The 23092-nt window shown below is 43.1% G+C and overlaps 2 protein-coding genes and 2 long non-coding RNA genes across 4 annotated transcripts; all 4 read left to right on the top strand.

The window, feature by feature from the left end:
* Positions 1–8: 8 nt before the first annotated feature.
* LOC120909412 (gastrula zinc finger protein XlCGF26.1-like) lies at positions 9–22555 on the top strand. The gene is made up of 5 exons (XM_040321179.1): positions 9–39; positions 213–301; positions 1134–1272; positions 2257–3432; positions 21901–22555. The coding sequence occupies exons 1-5, from the start codon at positions 9–11 to the stop codon at positions 22464–22466; spliced, it is 2001 nt and encodes a 666-aa protein (XP_040177113.1). The 3' UTR covers positions 22467–22555.
* Positions 5838–10669, top strand: LOC120909413. The gene is made up of 3 exons (XR_005741261.1): positions 5838–6141; positions 10376–10545; positions 10632–10669. It is a non-coding gene; the product is annotated as an uncharacterized LOC120909413 (long non-coding RNA).
* LOC120909411 (zinc finger protein 862-like) lies at positions 10946–19304 on the top strand. The gene is made up of 3 exons (XM_040321177.1): positions 10946–10978; positions 12344–12482; positions 16987–19304. The coding sequence occupies exons 2-3, from the start codon at positions 12422–12424 to the stop codon at positions 19155–19157; spliced, it is 2232 nt and encodes a 743-aa protein (XP_040177111.1). The 5' UTR covers positions 10946–10978; positions 12344–12421; the 3' UTR covers positions 19158–19304.
* LOC120909414 lies at positions 11611–12181 on the top strand. Its single transcript, XR_005741262.1, has 3 exons — positions 11611–11651; positions 11767–11905; positions 12143–12181. It is a non-coding gene; the product is annotated as an uncharacterized LOC120909414 (long non-coding RNA).
* Positions 22556–23092: the final 537 nt, after the last annotated feature.

The raw sequence follows: 23092 nt of genomic DNA, 5'->3' as shown, positions 1-23092 counted from the left end.
ACGTCATGATGGAGAATCAGCCACCTCTCACATCACCGGGTAAGAGAAGACTTTATTGTAAAGGAGAGAGCAGTACGGAGGGTCCACCTAGATCCCCCATCATCTGACTCAATGATCTGACCCCCCTTACACGTTACGTCCATTCAAGAATTTATTGTCCCTTGTTTTTTAAGAGGTCTATAAGGAGTGCTTTGTTTGTGTGTTTCCTACAGATGGTTCCAGTAATGGGAACCCACCAGAGAGATGTCCCCGTTCTCTGTATTCCCCACAGGAAGATCAGGAGATCCCTCACCATCATCAGGTAGACAGGAATGAGCAACTAGAACACTAAAGCATTTGTAAGCTATGAGAAAACATCTTTCTCTATAACTTCTTGTTCCCTTTTACATATGTATTCTTTCGTCGCTGGAATTTAGGATGAAGAAATAAAAGGCATCAAAGCTGAGATTAAAGAGGAAGACGAAGAGACATTGCATAGTGGAGCTTGGCAGTCTATGGAGGAGAGGGAAAGGATTATGAAAAGTAAACAGGAGGAATCTTCTCTACATATGGACACAAGTAAGTAAAAAACACTAAATGCAGAAACAGCTCATCTGTATAGGTTGATGATTGAGGATATGTAGGCCTTCACATCATCAAATAAGATAATCTCTACAAGGACGTCATGATGGAGAATCAGCTGCCTCTGTATTGTATTTGTACGTCTACCTTCAAGTTGTAAAGCGCCGCGTAAACTGTTGGCGCTATATAAATCCTGAATAATAATAATGATGGAGAATCAGCCGCCCCTCACATCACCGGGTAAGAGGAGACTTTATTGTAAAGGAGAGAGCAGTACGGAGGCTCCACCTAGATCCCCCATCATCTGATAAACACATAGAAACAATGTATTCAGTCAGTGTGTGTGTTTCCTACAGATGGACCCAGTAATGGGAACCCACCAGAGAGATGTCCCCGTCCTCTGTATTCCCGGGATTCCACACAGGAAGGTCACACCATCCCTCACCATCATCAGGTAGATGGCACTGAACACGTAGACTTAAAAATATATTCAAAGCTATTAAAAAGGAAATTTTTCTATGTAATCCCTTTTCCATTTAAAAAAAATTTATTCTATCATCTCTGGAGTTTAGGACGAAGAAATTAAAGACATCAAAGCTGAGATTAAGGAGGAAGAAGAAGAGACGCTTGTGAGTGGGGCTCAGCAGTCTATAGAGGAGGAGATGATTATAAAAAGTAAAAAGGAGGAATCTGCTCATTATATCAACACAAGTAAGTAATAAACTTTAAATGCAGCAACAATTCACGTTTTTATTTTACTTCTAAAGCTCAATGTAATGCCAAGTTCCCAACAAATGAGGAGGAGATACTGTACAGCATATGAAAGGCCCATCTCCATTCCTCAATATAATGTCATGTTCCCAACCAATGAGGAGGAAATACTGAGATTGCAGGATTGGCTGGCCTAAATCAGGTTTGGTCTCCACCCAGAGACTGGCCACATTAATCACCTTGCAGGTGGACAGACAGACATGGAAAAGGCCATATGAAATGTCAATCTTCATTCTCAATACAACGTCCTGTTTCCAACAAATGAGGAGGAGATACTGTACACCATATGAAAGGTCCATCTCCATTCCTCAATATAATGTCATGTTCCCAACAAATGAGGAGGAGATACTGTACACCATATATAAGGTCCATCTCCGTTCTTCAATATAACGTCATGTTCCCAACAAATGAGGAGATACTGAGATTTCAGGCTTGGCTGGCTTAAATCAGGTTTGGTCTCCACCCAGAGACTGGCCACATTAATCACCTTGCAGGTGGACAGACAAACATGGAGAAGGCCATATGAAAGGTCCATCTCCATTCCTCAATATAACGTCATGTTCCCAACAAATGAGGAGGAAATACTGAGATTGCAGGATTGGCTGGCCTAAATCAAGTTTGGTCTCCACCCAGAGACTGGCCACATTAATCACCTTGCAGGTGGACAGACAGACATGGAAAAGGCCATATGAAACGTCCATCTTCATTCTCAATATAATGTCATGTTCCCAACAAATGAGGAGGAGATACTGTACAACATAGGAAAGGTCCATCACCATTCCTCAATATAACGATGTCATCAGTACACAATTGTTACTTCATGAAGTATAGTTTGTTTGAATGTTTTGTATATTTCATCTGAATTATTGATATGGTGATTGTAAAATGTGAAAATCCATTTCTTAAAATATTCCTTTCTTATAGATGATCTCCAAGTATCTCCAGATTGTGATGAAAAAAAATATTTTCCAGAAGTAAATCCCATCCCTCAAAATATTCACCACAGACCGGATCATATGGAGACAGCGAGGGATCTGTCTCATCCTGAGGAACCTCCTGGCCAATCACATTCCTGTTCTGAGTGTGGAAAGTGTTTTACTCACAAAAGAAGCCTCTTAAACCACCAGAGAACACACACAGGGAAGCGTTCTTATTCATGCTCAGAGTGTGGGAAGTGTTTTACTCTTAAAGGAAATTTTCAAAATCACCAGAGGAGTCACACTGGGGAGGGTTCTTTTTCATGTTCAGAGTGCGGGAAATGTTTTACTCTCAAGGGAAACCTTCTAAAACACCAAAGAATTCACACAAGGCAGCGTTCTTATTCATGTTCAGAGTGCGGGAAATACTTTACCCACAAAGGAAACTTTCTATATCACCAGAGAATTCACACAGGTGAGCGCCCTTATTCGTGTTCAGAGTGCGGGAAAAGTTTTACTCGCAACACAATCCTTCAAAAGCACCAGAGAAGTCACACAGGTGAGCGTCCTTATTCATGTTCGGAGTGTGGGAAAGGTTTTACTATTAAAGATAAACTACTTGCACACCAGAGAAGTCACACGAGCAAGCATACTGTCTCCTGTGCAGGGTGTGGGAAATGTTTCACTAGAAACGAAGACCTCATTAGACACCAGAAAATTCACACGGGTCAGCGTCCTTATTCATGTCCAGAGTGTGAAAAATGTTTCCGTTGGAAAATACAGCTTCTAAGACACAAGATCACTCACACTGGTGACTATCCTTATTCATGTTCAGAGTGCGGGAAACGTTTCGCTGCGAAAGGAGAACTTCTTACACACCAGAGAATTCACACGGGCGAGCGCCCTTATTCATGTTCAGAGTGTGGGAAATGTTTTATTGCGAAACGAAACCTCCTTGCACACCAGAGAATTCACACGGGTGTGCGTCCTTATTTATGCTCAGAGTGCGGGAAATGTTTCACCGAAAAGGGAAAACTTTGTATACACCAGAGAAGTCACACAGGTGAACGCCCTTATTCATGTTCAGAGTGCGGGAAATGTTTCACCGTGAAAGGAAGCCTTCTTAGACACCAGAGAAGTCATACGGGTGAGCGGCCTTATTCGTGTTCAGAGTGCGGGAAATGTTTTACTGCGAAAGAAAACTTTCTCAAACACCAGAGAAGTCACACAGGAGAGTGTCCTTATCCGTGCTCAGAGTGCGGGAAATGTTTTAGGTGTAAAAGTCATTTAACTAGACATCAAAGAACACATACCCGCTGATGTTGGATTGACGTAAAAGCTTGACGGCCGCACGTTATAACCTCTTTTTACAACATTGACATTCAGAGACATGCCTAGGCATGATGGGAATTGTAGTTCCTGAACAACTTTCCCCTACATTTAGAATTCACTGAGGGAACACATTTAACCCCTTCCCTGCCAGTGACATTTACACAGGAAACAGTGGCTATTTTTTAGCTCTGATCACTGTATAAATGTCAATGTCCCAAAGAAGTGTCAAAAGTGTCCAATCTGTCCACCGCAATGTCACAGTCCCGATAAAAATCGCAGATCGCCGCCATTACTAGTAAAAAAAATAATAATAAAAATGCCATAAATCTATCCCCTATTTTGTAGACGGTATTGCCCATATCCACAAAGAACTTACGCCGGTGTATCTATTGATGCGCCGCGTAAGTTCTAAGATGCCCCGTCGTATCTTTGTTTTGTATCCACAAAACAAGATATGCCTGAATGGGGGCTCGATCCGACTGACGTACGTCTTAGTACGCCGTCGGATCTTAGGTGCATATTTTCGCTGGCCGCTAGGTTGCGATTCCGTTGATTTCGGAGTAGAGTATGCAAATTAGCTAGATACGCCGATCCACAAACGTACGTCCGCCCGGCGCATTTTTTTACGTTGTTTCCGTAAGGCTTTTTTCGGCGTAACGTTACCCCTGGATCTATGAGGCGTATGCAATGTTAAGTATGGACGTCGAGACAGCGTCGAATTTTCCGTCTTTGCGTAAAAGGTTCGCGAATAGGGCTTTGCGTAAATTACGTTCACGTCGAAAGCATTGACTATTTGCGACGTGATTTCGAACATGCGCACTGGGATACCCCCACGGACGGCGCATGCGCCGTTAAAAAAAAACGTTATTTACGTGGGGTCAAGATGAATTACCATAAAACACGCCCAGATCTTATCTATTTGAATTGCGCCGACACAGTTACACTACGCCGCCGTAACTTACTGCGCAAATTCTTTCAGAATACGGAAACTACGCTCTAAGTTACGGCGGCGTAGTGTATCTTAGAAACGCTACGCCTGCCTAAAGATAGGCAGATCTTTGTGGATCTGGCCCTATAACTTTTGCACAAGCCAATCAATATACGCTTATTGCGATTTTTTCCCCAAAAATATGTAGAAGAATACGGATCGGCCTAAACTGAGGAAGAAATTATAATTATTTGTTTTAATTTGGGGTCTTTTCATGCATAGAATGCATTAAGGTGAAAAAACGTTTACCTTCACAACCCCTTTAAGTGTCTGTTTACTCACCACAACCCGATCTTTTATATTTTACCCAAAAATAATATTGTGTTTGTTTGCCTGTTCATTTTAGTGTGTTTTTTTTATTTCTGAAAATATCTGTTTGATAAATAACTGTGCAAATATCGTGCTGCATAAAAAATTGTAACTACCACCATTTATTCCACAAAGTCTCTGCTTTCAGAAACAATATAGGGGCAGATCCACATACATCTGCGCCGGGCGCAGCGTATCTAAGATACGCTACGCCGCTGTAACTTACTTTTGTTTGGTTTGAATCCTCAACGAATCCGCGCCGTAAGATACGGCGACGTAGTGTATCTGTTGCGGCGTAAGGGCGCGGAATTCAAATGGAAGTGATGGGGGCGTGTTTTATGTTAATACGTCGTGACCCGACGTAAACAACGTTTTTTTTTTTTAACTGTGCATGCGCCATCCCTGGGGGTATCCCAGTGAGCATGCTCGAAATTAAACCGGAACCAGCCAATGCTTACGACGGTGACGTCATTCTACGCAAATTCCTATTCGCGAACGACTTACGCAAACAATGCGAAAAAAATCAAAATTGTACGCGGGAAGGACGGCCATACTTAACATTGAGTACGCCTCAGAACAGCAGCTTTAACTATACGCCGGAAAAAGCCGAACGCAAACGACGGAAAAAAATGCGCCGGGCCGACGTACGTTTGTGGATCGCCGTAAATAGCTAATTTGCATACTCGACGCGGATTTCGACGGAAACGCCACCTAGCGGCTGCCGAAAGATTGCATCTAAGATCCGAAGGCGTACGAAGACGTACGCCTGTCGGATCAAGCCGAGATGCCGTCGTATCTTGTTTTGAGGATTCAAAACAAAGATACGACGCAGGAATTTTGAAATTACGCCGGCGTATCAATAGATACGCCGGCCTAATTTCTTTGTGGATCTGCCCCATTCTTTTTTTGGGGGTGTTTACAGTCATTTCTAGCAAAAATTATGATTTTAATGTGTGCAGAAAAAATAAATTGCCCCGGTAGACCATCGGTTAATGTGTAATAATGTATGGAAGAATGTGCCATGTCTGAAAACGGCTCCGGCTGTAGGTTCTTTATTCTCTGCAATGTTGAGGTGTTATATTGAGTGGAACGCACAGACAGGAAATGACATACAGGACAGACAGGAAGTGATATCCAAGAAAGGCAGGAAGTGATGTCGGATACAGAAAGGAAGTGATGTAACATACAGACAGGAAGTTCCGGGTCAGAGGTGAGTTGGGAGGACGTAGAGAGGAGACATTTCTGGAACTCGAAGCAGAGACGGTAAGAAGATATTTTGAGTTTACACCCAGCTGCCCTCTTTGGTGTTTAGAACCCGCATACAGACTAAATATAAAACCATTTATACAAATAGTGGCTTGATCTGAGTTCACATCTGTGTTTGTCAGAAATGAACACAAAATCGCATGCTTTCCCAAAAAGCACATAAAGGTGCTTCCCTTTAACCACGGACCATATTGCTGGTCAAAGACCAGAGCACTTTTTGCGATTCGGCACTGCGTCGCTTTAACTGACAATTGCGCGGTCCTGCGACGTGGCTCCCAAACAAAATTGGCGTACTTTTTTTCCCACAAATAGAGCTTTCTTTCGGTGGTATTTGATCACCTCTGCGGTTTTTAGTTTTTGCGCTATGAACAAAAATAGAGCGACAATTTTGAAAAAAAAAATGAATATTTTTTACTTTTTACCATAATAAATATCCTCCAAAAATATATAAAAAAACTAGTTTAGGCCGATACGTATTCTTCTACATATTTTTCGTAAAAAAAAATCGCAATAAGCGTTTATTGATTAGTTTGCGCAAAAGTTATAGCGTTTACAAAATAGGGGGTAGTTTTATGGCATTTTTATTAATATTATTTTTTTACTAATAACAGCGATTTTTTTTTTTTCGGTACTGCGACATTATGGCGGACGCTTTTGACACATTTTTGGAACCATTGGCATTTTTATAGCGATCAGTGCTATAAAAATGCATTGGATTACTATAAAAATGCCACTGGCAGTGAAGGGGTTAACACTAGGGGGCGGGGAAGGGGTTAAGTATGTTCTCTGGGTGTGTTCTAACTGTAGGGGGTGGCCTCACTAGGGGAAATGACTGATCGCTGTTCAGACATTGTATGAACAGACGGTCAGGCATTTATCTCCCCGACAGGACCGGGAGCTGTGTGTTTACACACACAGCTCCTGGTCCCCGCTCTGTAACGAGCAATCGCGGGTGCCCGGCGGTGATCGCACCCGCCGGGCACGTGCGTCGGGATCAGGGACGAGCGGGCTGTGCGCACGCCCCTAGTGGCTGCTTCGCGAGGTGACGTAGAGCTACGTGCTCTCGCGCAGGGGAGCCGACCTGCGGCGGCTAGTCGGCAAGTAGTTAAGGTGCTTCCCTTTAACAGATGCACGGGGGCTGCCATTAATTGTTAGTGACACCCCCATGGATCTCCTAATGTGCGCATTTTTGAAAAAGTGTGAGGGACGTCTCTTCCACATTTCTCCTGTGTAGGGAAACCCATTGAAATGAATGGGATAGACACGACACGGGGAGATGTGTGCGCACTTGCATGGTATGAATGGAGCCTAATACATACTCCTGAGATGTCCCAGATCCCATCAGACTGTCCTGGTGAACAGAACCCCATAGTCCTGAGAGTCCAGGATATGTCCCTTCACAGAATTAAATGGACATCCACCTGGCCAAGCTGTCCAGCTGCACTTTTCCTCCTCCTGACCCCCCAGGCAAGGGCATATTTTGTCCAGTTGACGCCATGGCATTCTTTTTTCTGCACTGTTGTCTGGAACGTCCTTGGGTTTTCCTCCAACCAACAACAAGCATTTTTTTTACATGTACATGTAAGGTACACCAGTAATGCATCTGGACCTTAACCACTTGCCGATCCCCGCACACACATATACGTCAACACAATAGCACGGGCAGGCAAATGAGCGTACTTATACATCCCTTTAAAGTGGGGGTTCACCCTTAGAGGGCACTTTTCCCCCTTAGATTCCTGCTCGTTTTTACTAGGGGAATCGGCTATTTATTTTAAAATATGTGCAGTACTTACCCGTTTACGAGACGCATCCTCTCCGTCGCTTCCGGGTATGGGCTTCGGGAATGGGCGTTCCTTCTTGATTGACAGGCTTCCGAGAGGCTTCCGACGGTCGCATCCATCGCGTCACGATTTTCCGAAAGAAGCCGAACGTCGGTGCGCAGGCGCAGTATAGAGCCGCACCGACGTTCGGCTTCTTTCGGCTACGAGTGACGCGATGGATGCGACCGTCGGAAGCCTCTCGGAAGAATGTCAATCAAGAAGGAACGCCCGCTCCCGAAGACCCATACCCGGAAGCGACGGAAGAAGATGCAGCTCGAAAACGGGTAAGTACTGCTCATATTTTAATATAAATAGCCGATTCCCCTAGACCGAACGAGCAGGAAGCTAAGGGGAGATTTTTTTTTTTTTTTTAAATGGGTGAACTCCCGCTTTAAATTTGCCGCCCAGCGTGCCTCGTGAGTGCGCTTGCAGGTCCCGGGAACATCGATGTTCCCGGGCGGCCCACGATTGCAGTCACTAAAGGCAGAACACAGTCAGGGATGCCTTTGTAAAAAAGGCTTTCCCCTGTTCTGCCTAGTGACATGTCACTGATTTACTGTCCCCCGTGATCGGGAACCGTGATCAGTGACGTGTCACTGGTAGCTCTTCCCCCTAACAGTTAGAATCACTCCCTAGGGCACACTTAACCCCTTCAGTGCCACCTAATGGTTAACCCCTTCACTGACAGTGTCATTTTCTAGTACAGGTCGCTGTAAAAATTACAATGGTCCCAAAAATGTGTCCGATGTGTCTGCCATAGTCGCAGTCATGATAAAAATCGCTGATCGCCTAATTAGTAAATATAGTCCACCTGTGTGTAATTTAGTCTTAGTCTCAGTATAAATACAGCTGTTCTGTGAAGCTCTCAGAGGTTTGTTAGAGAACCTTAGTGAACAAACAGCATCATGAAGGCCAAGGAACACACCAGACAGGTCAGGGATAAAGTTGTGGAGAAGTTTAAAGCAGGGTTAGGTTATAAAATAAATATCCCAAGCTTTGAACATCTCATGGAGCTCTGTTCAATCCATCATCCAAAAATGAAAAAAAGAGTATGGCACAACTGCAAACCTAGCAAGACATGGCCGTCCACCTAAACTGATCGGGCCGGGCAAGGAGAGCATTCATCAGAGGAGCAGCCAAGAGGTCCATGGTGACTCTGGAGGAGCTGCAGAGATCCACAGCTCAGGTGGGAGAATCTGTCCACAGGACAACTATTAGTTGTGCACGGCAAAAATCTGCCCTTTTTATGGAAGAGTGGCAAGAAGAAAGTCATTGGTGGAAGAAAGCCATAAGAAGTCCCTTTTGCAGTTTGCGAGAAGCCATGTGGGGGACACAGCAAACATGTGGAAGAAGGTGCTCTGGTCAGATGAGACCAAAAATAAACCTTTTTGGCCTAAAAGCAAAAGTGTGGCGGAAAACGTACACTGCACATCACCCTGAACACACCATTCTCACTGTGAAACATGGTGGTGGCAGCATCATGTTGTGGGGATGCTTTTCTTCAGCAGGGACAGGGAAGCTGGTCAGAGTTGATGGGAAGATGGATGGAGCCAAATACAGGGCAATCTTAAAAGAAAACCTGTTATGCCCTGTACACACGATCGGACATTTGTCCGACCAAATTCACATCGGAATTCGAATGGAATTCCATCGGAGGAAAAGAGAACATGTTCTCTATGTAAACTCAGATGGAATTCATCGGAATTTCTAAAGGAATTACTCCGATGGGGCATACACGCGGTCGGAATTCTGATCATGTGTACGCTCCATTAGAGTCGGCAAAAGACTTGAGACTGGGGCGGAGGTTCACCTTCCAGCAGGACAACGACCCTAAACATACAGCCAGAGCTACAATGGAATGGTTTAGATCAAAGCATATTCATGTGTTAGAATGGTCCAGTCAAAGTTCAGACCTAAATCCCATTGAGAATCTGTGGCAAGACTTGAAAATTGCTGTTCACAGACGATCTCCATCTAATCCGACAGAGCTTGAGATGTTTTACAAAGAAGAATGGGCAGAAATGTCCCTCTCTAGATGTGCAAAGTTGGTAGAGACATCCCCAAAAAGACTTGCAGCTGTAATTGCAGTGAAAGGGGGTTCTACAAACTTTTCACATATTTATCTGTAAAAAAAGTTTGAAAACCATTTATCATTTTCCTTCCACTTTTATGTGTTGGTCTATCACATAAAATCCCAATAAAATACATTTACATTTTTGGTTGTAACATGACACAATGTGGAAAATTTCAAGGGGTGTGAATACTTTTTCAAGGCAATGTACATCCTAAACATTTTGGGAGGATCTTAGGACTTTACTGTTACCACTATAATATAAAAGCAGACCTAACGATAGGTGGGGATCATGAGAGGTCAGAAGTGACAGTTGTTACTTTCTGTGTTTACACAGACTTCTAAAGCAGTAAAGAAAAGATCTGGTGAGCCGTAACACCCAGCCACTGTCTTCACAGGACATCACCCATCACAGTGCCTCCACCTCACTGCCTGACAACAGAGGTAACCAGTGCCAAGAAGATTCTAGAATTCACCCAGAAGATCACTGAGCTGCTGACAGGAGAGGTGAACGGTGCCGGGAATTCTGGGACATTATCTAGTAACAGACAAGGGATGTGTCTGGATGGTGACTGTATCATTGTGTGTGTCAGGTTCCTATAAGGAGTCTATTTCTCCATGGAGGAGTGTGAAGAAGGACACAAGGATCTCTACAAGGACGTCATGATGGAGAATCAGCCGCCCCTCACATCACCGGGTAAGAGGAGATTTTATTGTAAAGGAGAGAGCAGTATGGAAGGTCCACCTAGATCCCCCATCATCTGACTCAATGATCTGACCGCCCTTACGCGTTACGTCCAATCAAGCATTTATTGTCCTTTGTTTATTAAGAGGTCTAGTGTTTCCTACAGATGGATCCAGTAATGGGAACCCACCAGAGAGATGTCCTCCTCCTCTGTATTCCACACAAGAAGATCACACCATCTCTCACCATCATCAGGTAGATGGGGCTGAGCAACTAGAACACAAATTTATTTCTAAGATACGAAAAAACATTGTTCTATGTTACTTCTTGTTCCTTTTTACACATGTATTCTATCATCTCCGGAGTTTAGGATGAAGACATAAAAGACGTCAAAGCTGAGATTAAAGAGGAAGAAGTAGGGAGGTTGGTGAGCGGAGATCATCAGTCTATGGAGGAGGGGGAGAAGATGATGGAAGTTAAACAGGAGGAATCTTCTCTATATATGGACACAAGTAAGAAACACTTAAGGCAAAAATAGATCAAGTGTATAGATTGGGTATTGAGGATATGTAGACCTTCACATCATCAGGTAAGATAATATCTACAAGGATGTAATGATAAAGAATCAGCTGCCCCTCACATCACTGGGTAAGAGGAGACTTTATTGTAAAGGAGAGAGCAGTACGGAGGGTCCACCTAGATCCCCCATCATCTGACTCAATGATCTGACCGCCCTTACGCGTTACGTCCAATCAAGCATTTATTGTCCCTTGTTTATTAAGAGGTCTATAAGGAGTGCTTTGTATTCAGTCAGTGTGTGTTTCCTACAGATGGATCCAGTAATGGGAACCCACCAGAGAGATGTCCCCGTCCTCTGTATTCCCGGGATTCCACACAAGAAGATCACACCATCCCTCACCTTAATCAGGTAGATGGAGCTGAGCAACTAGAACACAAATTTATTTCTAAGATACGAAAAAACATTGTTCTATGTTACTTCTTGTTCCTTTTTACACATGTATTCTATCATCTCCGGAGTTTAGGATGAAGACATAAAAGATGTCAAAGCTGAGATTAAAGAAGAAGAAGTAGGGAGGTTGGTGAGTGGAGATCAACAGTCTATGGAGGAGGAGAAGATGATGGAAATTAAACAGGAGGAATCTTCTCTACATATGGACACAAGTAAGTAAGAAACACTAAATGCAAAAATAGATCAAGTGTATAGATTAAGGATATGTAGACCTTCACATCATCAGGTAAGATAATCTCTACAAGGATATAAGGCTGTCCCTCACATCACCGGGTAAGAGGAGACTTTATTGTAAAGGAGAGAGCAGTACGGAGGATCCACCTAGATCCCCCATCATCTGATAAACACATAGAAACAATGTATTCAGTCAGTGTGTGTGTTTCCTACAGATGGATCCAGTAATGGGAACCCACCAGAGAGATGTCCTCGGGATTCTACACAGGAAGGTCACACCATCCCTCACCATCATCAGGTAGATGGGACTGAACATGTAGACTTAAAAATAAATTCTTAACTATAACAAGGACATTCTTCAATGTAATCTCTTGTTCCATTTTTACAAAATGTATTCTATCTTCTCCGGAGTTTAGGATAAAGAACTAAAAGGCATCAAGGCTGAGATTAAAGAGGAAGAAGAAGAGACGCTTGTGAGTGGGGCTCAGCAGTCTATGGAGGAGGAGATGATTATAAAAAGTAAAAAGGAGGAATCTGCTCATTATGCCAACGCAAGTAAGTAATAAAAATTAAATACAGCAACAATTTTCATTTTACTTCTAAGGCTAAAAAGTAGGTTCCAAACGAATAAGGATGAGATCCTGTACAACATATGAAAGGTCCATCTCCATTCCTCAATATAATGTCATGTTCCCAACAAATGAGGAGGAGATACTATACACCATATGAAAGGTCCATCTCCATTCTTCAATATAACGTCATGTTCCCAACAAATGAGGGGGAGATACTGTACACCATATGAAAGGTCCATCTCCATTCCTCAATAGAACGTCATGTTCCCAACAAATGAGGAGGAGATACTGTACACCATATGAAAGGTCCATCTCCATTCCTCAATAGAACGTCATGTTCCCAACAAATGAGGAGATACTGTACACCATATGAAAGGTCCATCTCCATTCCTCAATATAATGTCATGTTCCCAACAAATGAGGGGGAGATACTGTACACCATATGAAAGGTCCATCTCCATTCCTCAATATAACGTCATGTTCCCAACAAATGAGGAGGAGATACTGTACACCATATGAAAGGTCCATCTCCATTCCTCAATATAATGTCATGTTCCCAACAAATGAGGAGGAGATACTATACACCATATGAAAGGTCCATCTCCATTCTTCAATATAACGTCATGTTCCCAACAAATGAGGGGGAGATACTGTACACCATATGAAAGGTCCATCTCCATTCCTCAATAGAATGTCATGTTCCCAACAAATGAGGAGATACTGTACACCATATGAAAGGTCCATCTCCATTCCTCAATATAACGTCATGTTCCCAACAAATGAGGGGGAGATACTGTACACCATATGAAAGGTCCATCTCCATTCCTCAATATAACGTCATGTTCCCAACAAATGAGGAGGAGATACTGTACACCATATGAAAGGTCCATCTCCATTCCTCAATATAACGTCTTGTTCCCAACAAATGAGGAGATGCTGTACACCAGGGCTCGACAAACCCTGGGCGCCGGGTCGCATTTGTGACTAGAATTGGCGACCTGGGGCGGCACAGCCGGGGTATCCTGTTTTTGTGCACACCCCACCCCCCCTCCCAGGGGCGCGATTTGCCCCCCGGGCCGCGGCCTTCTGCAGTCCTATGCTTCCTTCTGGAATCTGGCACCCTCTTGTGGTGGCCGTTGGTATTACAAGACCGCCAGCAATGCTAATGGAGCTTCCCCTGCCTGTTTTCACTGGCCGCCAATGCATTTTGGCCAACATTTACTGTATTGGATATGTTTTATTGCAAAAAGTAAAAATATGTTTTTTTTTTCTTTCAACATTTGGGGTTTTTATTGCGCAAAATATCAAAAGCTCTATCTGTGGGAAATTATATCAATTTCATTTTTGTACAGTGTAGCATGGCGCAATTGTCAGTCAAAGTAGCGCAGTGTCGAATAGCAAAAAATGGCCTGGTCATAAAGTGGGTAAAACCTTCTGGAGGACAAGTGGCTAAAAGTTCTTAGGGATCATAAAAAGGTTAATGGGCAAAAGCTGAGGGGCATAACTGTGTGTAAACCTGTGTTGTGCATCTGTAAAGATACACATCAGAGCTACATAAGGGAAGGGGTAAAAGTGATAAATTTTTTTATTTTTTTAAAACACAATTTAATATTATAAAAAGAAATAAGAAAAAAATGTTTTTTGAATCGTCCCCGTCCCCGCGAGCTCGCGCAACAAAGAAGACACATACGAAAGTTGCGCCCATTTATGTAAACGGTGTTCAAATCACACATGTGAGGTATCGCCGCTATCGTCAGAGCGAGAGCAATAATCCTAGCCCTATACGTCCTCTGTAACTCTGTAAAAAAAAGTGTAAAGCGTTGACTATGGAGAATTTTAGGTACTGTAGTTTGTCGCCATTCCACGAGTGCGTGCAATTATAAAGCATAACATGTTTGGTATCTATTTACTCGGCGTAACATCATCTTTCACATTATACATACAAATTGGGCTAACTTTACTTTTAAATTTTTCTAAAATTCTTGAAAGTAAATTTTTCCCAAAAAGTTGCGTTTAAAACACAAACACTGTGTGACTTAAAATATTGCAAGAATCGACATTTTTTTTCTCTAGATTCTTTGCTAAAAAAAAATAATATATATATATATATATATATATATATATATATATATATATATATAAAAAATTAATTTTTTTTTTTTTATATATATAATGTTTGGGGGTTCTAAGTAATTTTCTAGCAAAAAATACGGATTTTAACTTGTAAACACCAAATGTCAGAAGTAGGCTTAGTCATGAAAGGTTTAAAGAAAAAATATATATAAAAAATTTACATTTTGGAGACTATAGGCCAGATCCACGTAGAACGGCATAATTTTAAGCAGGCGTAGCGCATCGTAGTTACGCTACGCCGCCGCTACTTTGACAGGCAAGTGCAGTATTCTCAAAGCAAAGTTGCGGCGGCGTAGCGTAAATAGGCCGGCGTAAGCCCGCCTAATTCAAATATGGAACATGTGGGCGTGTTTTTTGTTAATGTATTGTGACCCCACGTAAATGAAAGTATCCCAGTGCGCATGCTCCAAATTAACCCGCAAAAAGCCAATGCTTTCGACGTGAACATAAATGACGCACAGCCCTATTCGCGAACGACTTACGCAAACAACGTAATCGACGAAAAATTCTACGCTGGCCCGACGTCCATACTTAACTTTGGCTGCGGCTCATATAGCAGGGGTAACTTTACGCCGGAAAAAGCCTAACGTAAAAAACGGCGTATCTGTACAGCGACGGCCGGGCGTATGTTCGTGAATTGGCGTATCTAGCTGATTTACATATTCTAGGCGTAAATCAGCGTACACGCCCCTAGCGGCCAACGTAAATATGCAGTTGAGATACGACAGCGTAGGCGACTTACGCTGGTCGTATCTTAGCAAAATTCTGGCGTATCTGATTCTTTGAATCAGGCGCCAAGATACGGCGCCTCAGAGATATGACGGCGTATCTCCTACGTGGATCTGGCCTTTTGCCATTAAGTAATAACGTGTACAAAATATTCTTTAGAAAAAAGCAAGGTGCAGTATGAGGAAGTATTTATTATAGCGGCAACAAAAGACAGCCAAATGGCTACTCACAAGGTGATGTATATGATAGGCATGTAAAAGGGGATGGTCCGGTGCCACACAGCAGCAATCCGTGGGGTAGATGTAAGGAACCCAGATGGTAAGCGCTGAAGGATGAGGCAGTGATCAGGCATCTGCAGGGGGATCCTCAGTCCTCAATCCTGTACACACGCTGGCCGTGTGTAAATTGTGACCTCCTAGGAACCGGAAGTGCGCCTCAACGTGGAGCGCAACGTCGGACCGGAAGTGACGCGAGGGAGAGACGGACCAATAGGATGACGCGTTTCTCAGCATCCGCTGTTTCATCAGATCCCTCCATCTGATCCCCCTGCAGACGCCTGATCACTGCCTCATTCTTCAGCGCTTACCATCTGGGTTCCTTACATCTACCCCATGGACTGTTGCTGTGTGATGCCGGACCATCCGCTTTTACATGCCTATCATCACCTTGTGAGTAGCCATTTGGCTGTCTTTTGTTGCTGCTATAATAAATACTTCCTAATACTGCACCTTGCTTTTTTCTATTATATCTTCCAGAGCACCAGTGTGTTTCTTTACATTGATTACACCGCCAGCCCCACACACTATATTGTACAATTATCTAGACCAAGGGTCTCCAAACTGCGGCCCGAGGGCCAGATGTGGCCCGTTGCTAGCCCTTTCCGGCCCTTGGGGCACTATTCCTCCAACTGATACCAACAAGGGGGCCACTATTTCTTCTACTGATATCAATGATGGGATACGATTCCTCATACTGATAGCGGCCCTACTCCTCCTTCTACTGACCACCAGCCCTGAGGCCATATTTATTCTCACTGGTGCTGGGCCTGGGACATTTTCTGTCCCTGCTGGCCACAATCCGGCCCTCCTAAAGTCAGAAGGACAATAAACTGGCCCTTTGTTTGAAAAGTTTGGAGACCCCTGGTCTAGACCAGTGTTTCTCAACTCCAGTCCTCAAGGCGCCCTAACAGGTCATGTTTTCAGGCTTTCCATTATTTTGCACAGGTGATTTGATCAGTTTCACTGCCTTAGTAATTACCACAGCCGTTTCATCTGAGGAAAATCCTGAAAACATGACCTGTTGGGGCGCCTTGAGGACTGGAGTTGAGAAACATTGGTCTAGACCAGTGGTCATCAACCCTGTCCTCAAAGCCCACTAACAGGCCAGGTTTGCAAGATAACTGAAATACATCACAGGTGATATCATTTGCTGCTCAGTGATGGCAGTATTCTAGTCTGCATCTCCCCAAGGTAATACATAAAACCTGGCCTGTTAGTGGGCCCTGAGGACAGGGTTGATGACCACTGGTCTAGACTATGCCTGAATAATCTTTGCGCCATTTTATCTTTTACTAAAATATTCTTTGTTTGGGAATTTAACAAAAACATCTTTGTTTGGGAATTCAGAAAAAATGAAACGTGCCGCCAAAGCTGTGACACCAGAAGATGCCAAGCAACCGCGGATGACAAATTTCTTTGCAAAGAATTCTTGTTCAGAAGGTGCAGTGCAAAATGTTACTGCAGAATCAAACGGCACAAGCGAAGAACCACCAGCAGAGACGTCCCCTTCAACAAGTCACCCTCAAAATGAAAGAAGAAGGAAGTTTAAACAAGATTGGTGCAAGCTACTCACGTGGCTTAAATTTGACCATAGCACAGGCATAGCCATATGTGAGATTTGTTCCTCCTTCCCTGGCATTGTTGACCACGCATCCAAGATTGTGAAAGGGTTTTCAGGACCGTTTAAACTGGAGACCTTCAAAAAACATGGACAGTCACTCCAGCATAACAAATGTATAAAAGCCAAACACGCCCTGTTGGCTGCAGAAGCTACGCCGTTGCCTGCATGCGTTAAGAAAATGGACCAGGGGGTGTTCAACCACATGAAAGTTCTATTTAATGTGGCCTATTATATTGCAAAACACAACAAGCCGTATACAGACTTTAAAGGTTTGTTAGAGCTGACGGAGAAACTAGGGGTTGCTGCGAGAGAGGAGTATGCGAATGACAAGAGATGCAAGGAATTCATCTCGCATATTGCAACTGTAATCCGGAAAGAACTCATCTGCGAGCTAAAGAAGGCCAAATACGTTAGTTTGATGCTAGATGAATCAACTAACAAAGGAGGAGTAGAAGAATTGATATTGTATGTCAGATACATCAAGAACAATGGGATCAAAGAAGTATTTCTCTCAGTCCTACCTCTTGAAATGGCAACTGCAGATGGGTACTTAGAAGCCATCACTAAAGAGCTGAAGACACATGGTCTTTCAGACTGGCTTTTTTCAAACAAGTTGATCGGAATTGGTACAGACGGTGCTGCAAGCATGATTGGAGCTGAAGATGGGCTGGTACAGAAAGTACGTAGAAATCTCAGCCATGTCATCGGCATTCACTGCGTCGCACACAGATTAAATCTAAGCGTGTTAAGCTCCGTGAAGGAGGGAAAATGCATCGACGACCTCGACTCCGTTTTGAAGAAGCTGTATCAGTTTTACCAGCAGTCGCCCAAGAGAATGCGACAGCTGAAGCAGGTAGCTGAAAGTTTTCACGAGAAAATCCAGAACTTTCAGTACTTGCATAACATAAGATGGGTGTCGAGCAAAGTCGGCGCTCTCTCCGCACTTGTCAAAGACTGGAAATGTGTGACGGTCCACCTCGAAAGCGTCGCGGCGGAAAAGGACAGCGCTTCTGCCGTTGCACGCGGTTTGTTGAAAAAGCTAACCGACTTTAAATTTGTTCACATGCTCCATTTTCTGCTCGACTATCTAGAAATTATTAAGAACCTCTCCCTTTTATTTCAAAGGGAAGAGCTTTTCTTAAGCACCATTGAGTTGCACGTGAAAAACACAATTTGTTCTTTGAAATCGCTCAAAGATGTGCCAAAACAGCACGAGGAGAGGTTTCTAACTGGAGCGTCACTCAAAGGACAGTATCAAGATGTGCAGTTGCATGGACTCGGCAATACCGCAACTTCTTTGATCCAAAACGAAAAGGAAAAAATGATTCAGCACGGTGCGAAATATCTAGAAGAGCGATTTCTCATTCAAAGGAATATTGAACGTTCCACTGCAGTTTTTGATACCTTCGCCTGGCCATCGGGAAAAGCGCTACAGGACTATGGTGTGGATGACATTACCGCATTGGCTCAGCATTTCCAGAAACAACTCTCAGCGCCTGAAATGCACGAAAAAAGCATGCATGCAATCCACAACGAGTGGTATGAATTTAAAGTTCTTGGAAAAGGAAAGAAACTGTGTGAACTTCTGGATTTGTCACTCTCCAACACAGACAGATTTCCAGTTTTGGGAAACTTGTTGTCTATAGTGTCTGTCTTGCCTGTCTCAACCGCGTGTTGTGAGAGAGGATTCAGCTTAATGAACCTGGTAAAAAATAAGTTCAGATCTTTAATGCAGCAAGAAAGTTTAGGCGATTTGTTGATGACCAACATGAATGGACCATCAGTGAAGGATTTTGATCCTGTAAAGGCTATTGACCATTGGTACTCTAATTGCAAACGTACAAGGCATATTCATGGCCACAAAAAGCCAAGTGAAAAAAAAATGACATTGCATTAAACACTTGGTGTCACGTCAGAATATTTTTGTTACCTACACAAGTTAAATGCCTTTTATATAATGTTTGGTTCTAGTCATCTTTCTGTGTAAATTTAAGATTGGTTAATTTTTATATTGAAAATAAAGCTTTTTCGGTCGTAAATAAAATAAAAAAAACCTGGCTCCTAACTTTTTTAGTTAGCTCCTAGATTCCAAGCAAATTTGTCAAGCCCTGCTGTACAGCATATGAAAGGTCCATCTCCATTCCTCAATATAAGGTCATGTTCCCAACAAATGAGGAGGAGATACTGTACACCATACGAAAGGTCCATCGCCATTCCTCAATATAACGTCATGTTCCCAACAAATGAGGAGGAGAAACTGTACACCATATGAAAGGTCCATCTCTATTCCTTAAAATAACGTCATGTTCCCAACAAATGAGGAGGAGATACTGTACACCATATGAAAGGTCCATCTCTATTCCTTAAAATAACGTCATGTTCCCAACAAATGAGGAGGAGATACTGTACACCATATGAAAGGTCCATCTACATTCCTCAATATAATGTCATGTTCCCAACAAATGAGGAGGAGATACTGTACACCATATGAACGGTCCATCTCCATTCCTCAATATAATGTCATGTTCCCAACAAATGAGGAGGAGATACTGTACACCATATGAAAGGTCCATCTCCGTTCCTCAATATAATGTCATGTTCCCAACAAATGAGGAGATACTGTACACCATCTGAAAGGTCCATCTCCGTTCCTCAATATAACATCATGTTCCCAACAAATGAGGAGGAGATACTGTACACCATATGAAAGGTCCATCTCCATTCACCAATAATGTCATGTTCCCAACAAATGAGGTGGAGATACTGTACACCATATGAAAGGTCCATCTCCATTCCTCAATATAACATCATGTTCTTAACAAATGAGGAGGAGATACTGTACACCACAGGTGTCAAACACAAGGCCCGTGGTCCAAATGCGGCCCTCCAAGTCATTTCATCTGGCCCTTGCACCTCTCTTGCAGCTGTGACAACATCCTTGTTCCTGCCCCCATCTTGTCTCACCAGTCGGCAGCAGTGAGGAGGACAGATCTCCTCTGCCAGATCCTGCCCTTCTCTGTGCAGCTGCAGAGAGGCTCATGTCTTCCCCCATCTCAGCAGTTGGCAGCAGAGAGGCCAGAACTCCTTCTACTGATCATGTGCCTCCTACAGATCTAGCCGCAGAACCCCCTGGTTTCCGCCCTCTCCCGATCTCGCCATTCAGCTGGCTCCAACCCCCCTCTGGTCTTTCTCCATACCCTGTACTTTTTGCTTCCCAGTTCCACCCCCCAGCTTCTTTCCTTGCAACAGCACAAGGTAAGGGGGGGGGGTGAACTATGATGTAAGAGAGGGTGAGGGACTCTTGACTTCTGATGGTGGGTGGGCTCTTAACATCTGGTGTAAGGTGGTGTGTGGTGCTCAACTGGCCCTTTGAGGACAACCATAATGCCCATGCGGCCCACAATGAAATTGAGTTTGACACCCCTGCTGTACACCATATGAAAGGTCCATCTCCATTCCTCAATATAAAGTCATGTTCCCAACAAATGAGGAGGAGATACTGAGATTGCAGGCTTGGCTGGCTTAAATCAGGTTTGGTCTCCACCCAGAGACTGACCACATTAATCACCTTGCAGGTGGACAGACAGACATGGAAAAGGCCATATGAAAGGTCCGTCTCCATTCCTCAATCTTAACGTCATATTAACAACAAATGAGGAGGAGATACTGCACACAATATAAAAGGTCCATCTCCATTCCTCAATATAACGTCATGTTCCCAACAAATGAGGAGAAGATACTGAGATTGCAGGCTTGGCTGGCTTAAATCAGGTTTGGTCTCCACCCAAAGACTGGCCACATTATTCACCTTGCAGGTGGACAGACAGACATGGAAAAGGCCATATGAAACGTCCATCTCCATTCTCAATATAACGTCATGTTCCCAACAAGTGAGGAGATACTGTACACCATATGAAAGGTCCATCTCCATTCCTCAATATAACGATGTCATCAGTACACAATTATTACTCCATGAAGTATAGTTTGTTTGAATGTTTTGTATATTTCATCTGAATTATTGATATGGTGATTGTAAAATGTGAAAATCCATTTCTTATAATATTCCTTTCTTATAGAAGTATCTCCAGATTGTGATGAAAAAAATGTCAAACAATATTCTCCAGAAGTAAATCCCATCCCTCAAAATATACACCACAGACCGGATCATATGGAGACAGCGAGGGATCTGTCTAATCATGAGGAACCTCCTGGCCAATCACATTCTGGTACATCAGACAACCATCTTAGATCAGCAGATCCTTCACTGTCCTGTATGGAGTGTGAAAAATCTTTTAAAATGAAATCTAAACTTCTTCTTCATCTCAAGTCTCACACCAACAGGACTACCCACACAGGGAAGCGTTCTCATTCATGTTCAGAGTGCGGGAAGTGTTTTACTCGTAAAGTAAACCTTCTAGATCACCAGAGGATTCACACAGGTGAGGGTTGTTATTCATGTTCAGAGTGTGGGAAATGTTTCACTAAAAACACATACCTCATTAGACACCAGAAAATTCACACGAATGAGCCTCTTTTATGTCCAGAATGTGGAAAATGTTTCAGTTCGAAAATGCAGCTGCTAATGCACACGATGTCTCACACTGGTGACTACCCTTATTCATGTTCAGAGTGCGAGAAAGGTTACGCTGTGAAAGGAGATCTTCTTATACACCAGAGAATTCACACTGGTGAGCGTCCTTATTCATGTTCAGAGTGCGGGAAATGTTTTATTGCGAAACGAAACCTGCGTGCACACCAGAAAGTTCACACGGGTGTGCGTCCTTATTCGTGTTCAGAGTGCGGGAAACAATTCACTGTGAAAGGAAGCCTTCTTCTACACGAGAGAAGTCATACGGGTGTGCGTCCTTATTCGTGTTCAGAGTGTGGGAAGTGTTTCACTGCGAAAGGAAGCCTTCATAAACACCAAAGAAGTCACACAGGAGAGCGTCCTTATAAGTGTTCAGAGTGCGGGAAAAGTTTTGCCGTGAAAGATGGCCTTCTTATACACGAGAGAAGTCACACAGGAGAGAGTCCTTATCCGTGTTCAGAGTGTGGGAAAAGTTTCACAGTGAAAGGAAAGCTTCTTAAACACCAGAGAAGTCACACAGGAGAGCGCCCTTATGCATGTTCAAAGTGCGAGAAACGTTTCACTGCGAAAAGAAACCTTCTTAAACACCAGAGAATTCACACAGGAGAGCGTCCTTAAACCGTGTTCACAGTGAAACACTTCCCGCACTCTGAAAGACATCCTTCTTAACCGGTTAAGACCCGGACCATTATGCAGGTTAAGGACCTTGCCCCTTATTGCGATTCGGCAATGCGTCGCTTTAACTGACAATTGCCCGGTCGTGCGGCGTGGCTCCCAAACAAAATTGATGTCCTTTTTTTCCCCACAAATAGAGCTTTCTTTTGGTGGTATTTGATCACCTCTGCGGTTTTTATTTTTTGCGCTATAAACAAAAATAGAGCGACAATTTTGAAAAAAAAACAATATTTTTTACTTTTTGCTATAATATCCCCCAAACATATATATATATATATATATATATATATATATAAAATGTTTTTTTTTCCCTCAGTTTAGACCGATACGTATTCTTCTACATATTTTTGGTAAAAAAAAATCGCAATAAGCGTTTATTGATTGGTTTGCGCAAAAGTTATAGCGTCTACAAAATAGGGGATAGTTTTATGGCATTTTTTTTTATTTATTTTTTTACTAGTAATGGCGGCGATCAGCGTTTTTTTTTTCTTCGGTACTGCGACATTATGGCGGACACTTCGGACACATTTTTGGGACCATTGCTATACAAATGCCACTGGTAGGGAAGG

This window comes from Rana temporaria, chromosome 8 (genome assembly GCF_905171775.1).
Source record: "Rana temporaria chromosome 8, aRanTem1.1, whole genome shotgun sequence".
NCBI classification, from domain to species: Eukaryota; Metazoa; Chordata; class Amphibia; order Anura; family Ranidae; genus Rana; species Rana temporaria.
Note: the sequence above shows the minus strand (reverse complement) of the source record. Positions and strands in the feature narration are given on the sequence as shown.

Excerpts from the sequence above, each read along its gene's own strand:
- LOC120909412 (XM_040321179.1), top strand. The coding sequence starts at position 9 with ATGGAGAATCAGCCACCTCTCACATCACCGG. Across the intron at positions 302-1,133 it reads AGATCCCTCACCATCATCAG|GACGAAGAAATTAAAGACAT; the intron begins GTAGACAGGAAT and ends TCTGGAGTTTAG. Across the intron at positions 1,273-2,256 it reads TGCTCATTATATCAACACAA|ATGATCTCCAAGTATCTCCA; the intron begins GTAAGTAATAAA and ends CCTTTCTTATAG.
- LOC120909411 (XM_040321177.1), top strand. The coding sequence starts at position 12,422 with ATGGAGGAGGAGATGATTATAAAAAGTAAAAAGGAGGAATCTGCTCAT. Across the intron at positions 12,483-16,986 it reads TGCTCATTATGCCAACGCAA|AAAAAATGAAACGTGCCGCC; the intron begins GTAAGTAATAAA and ends TTGGGAATTCAG.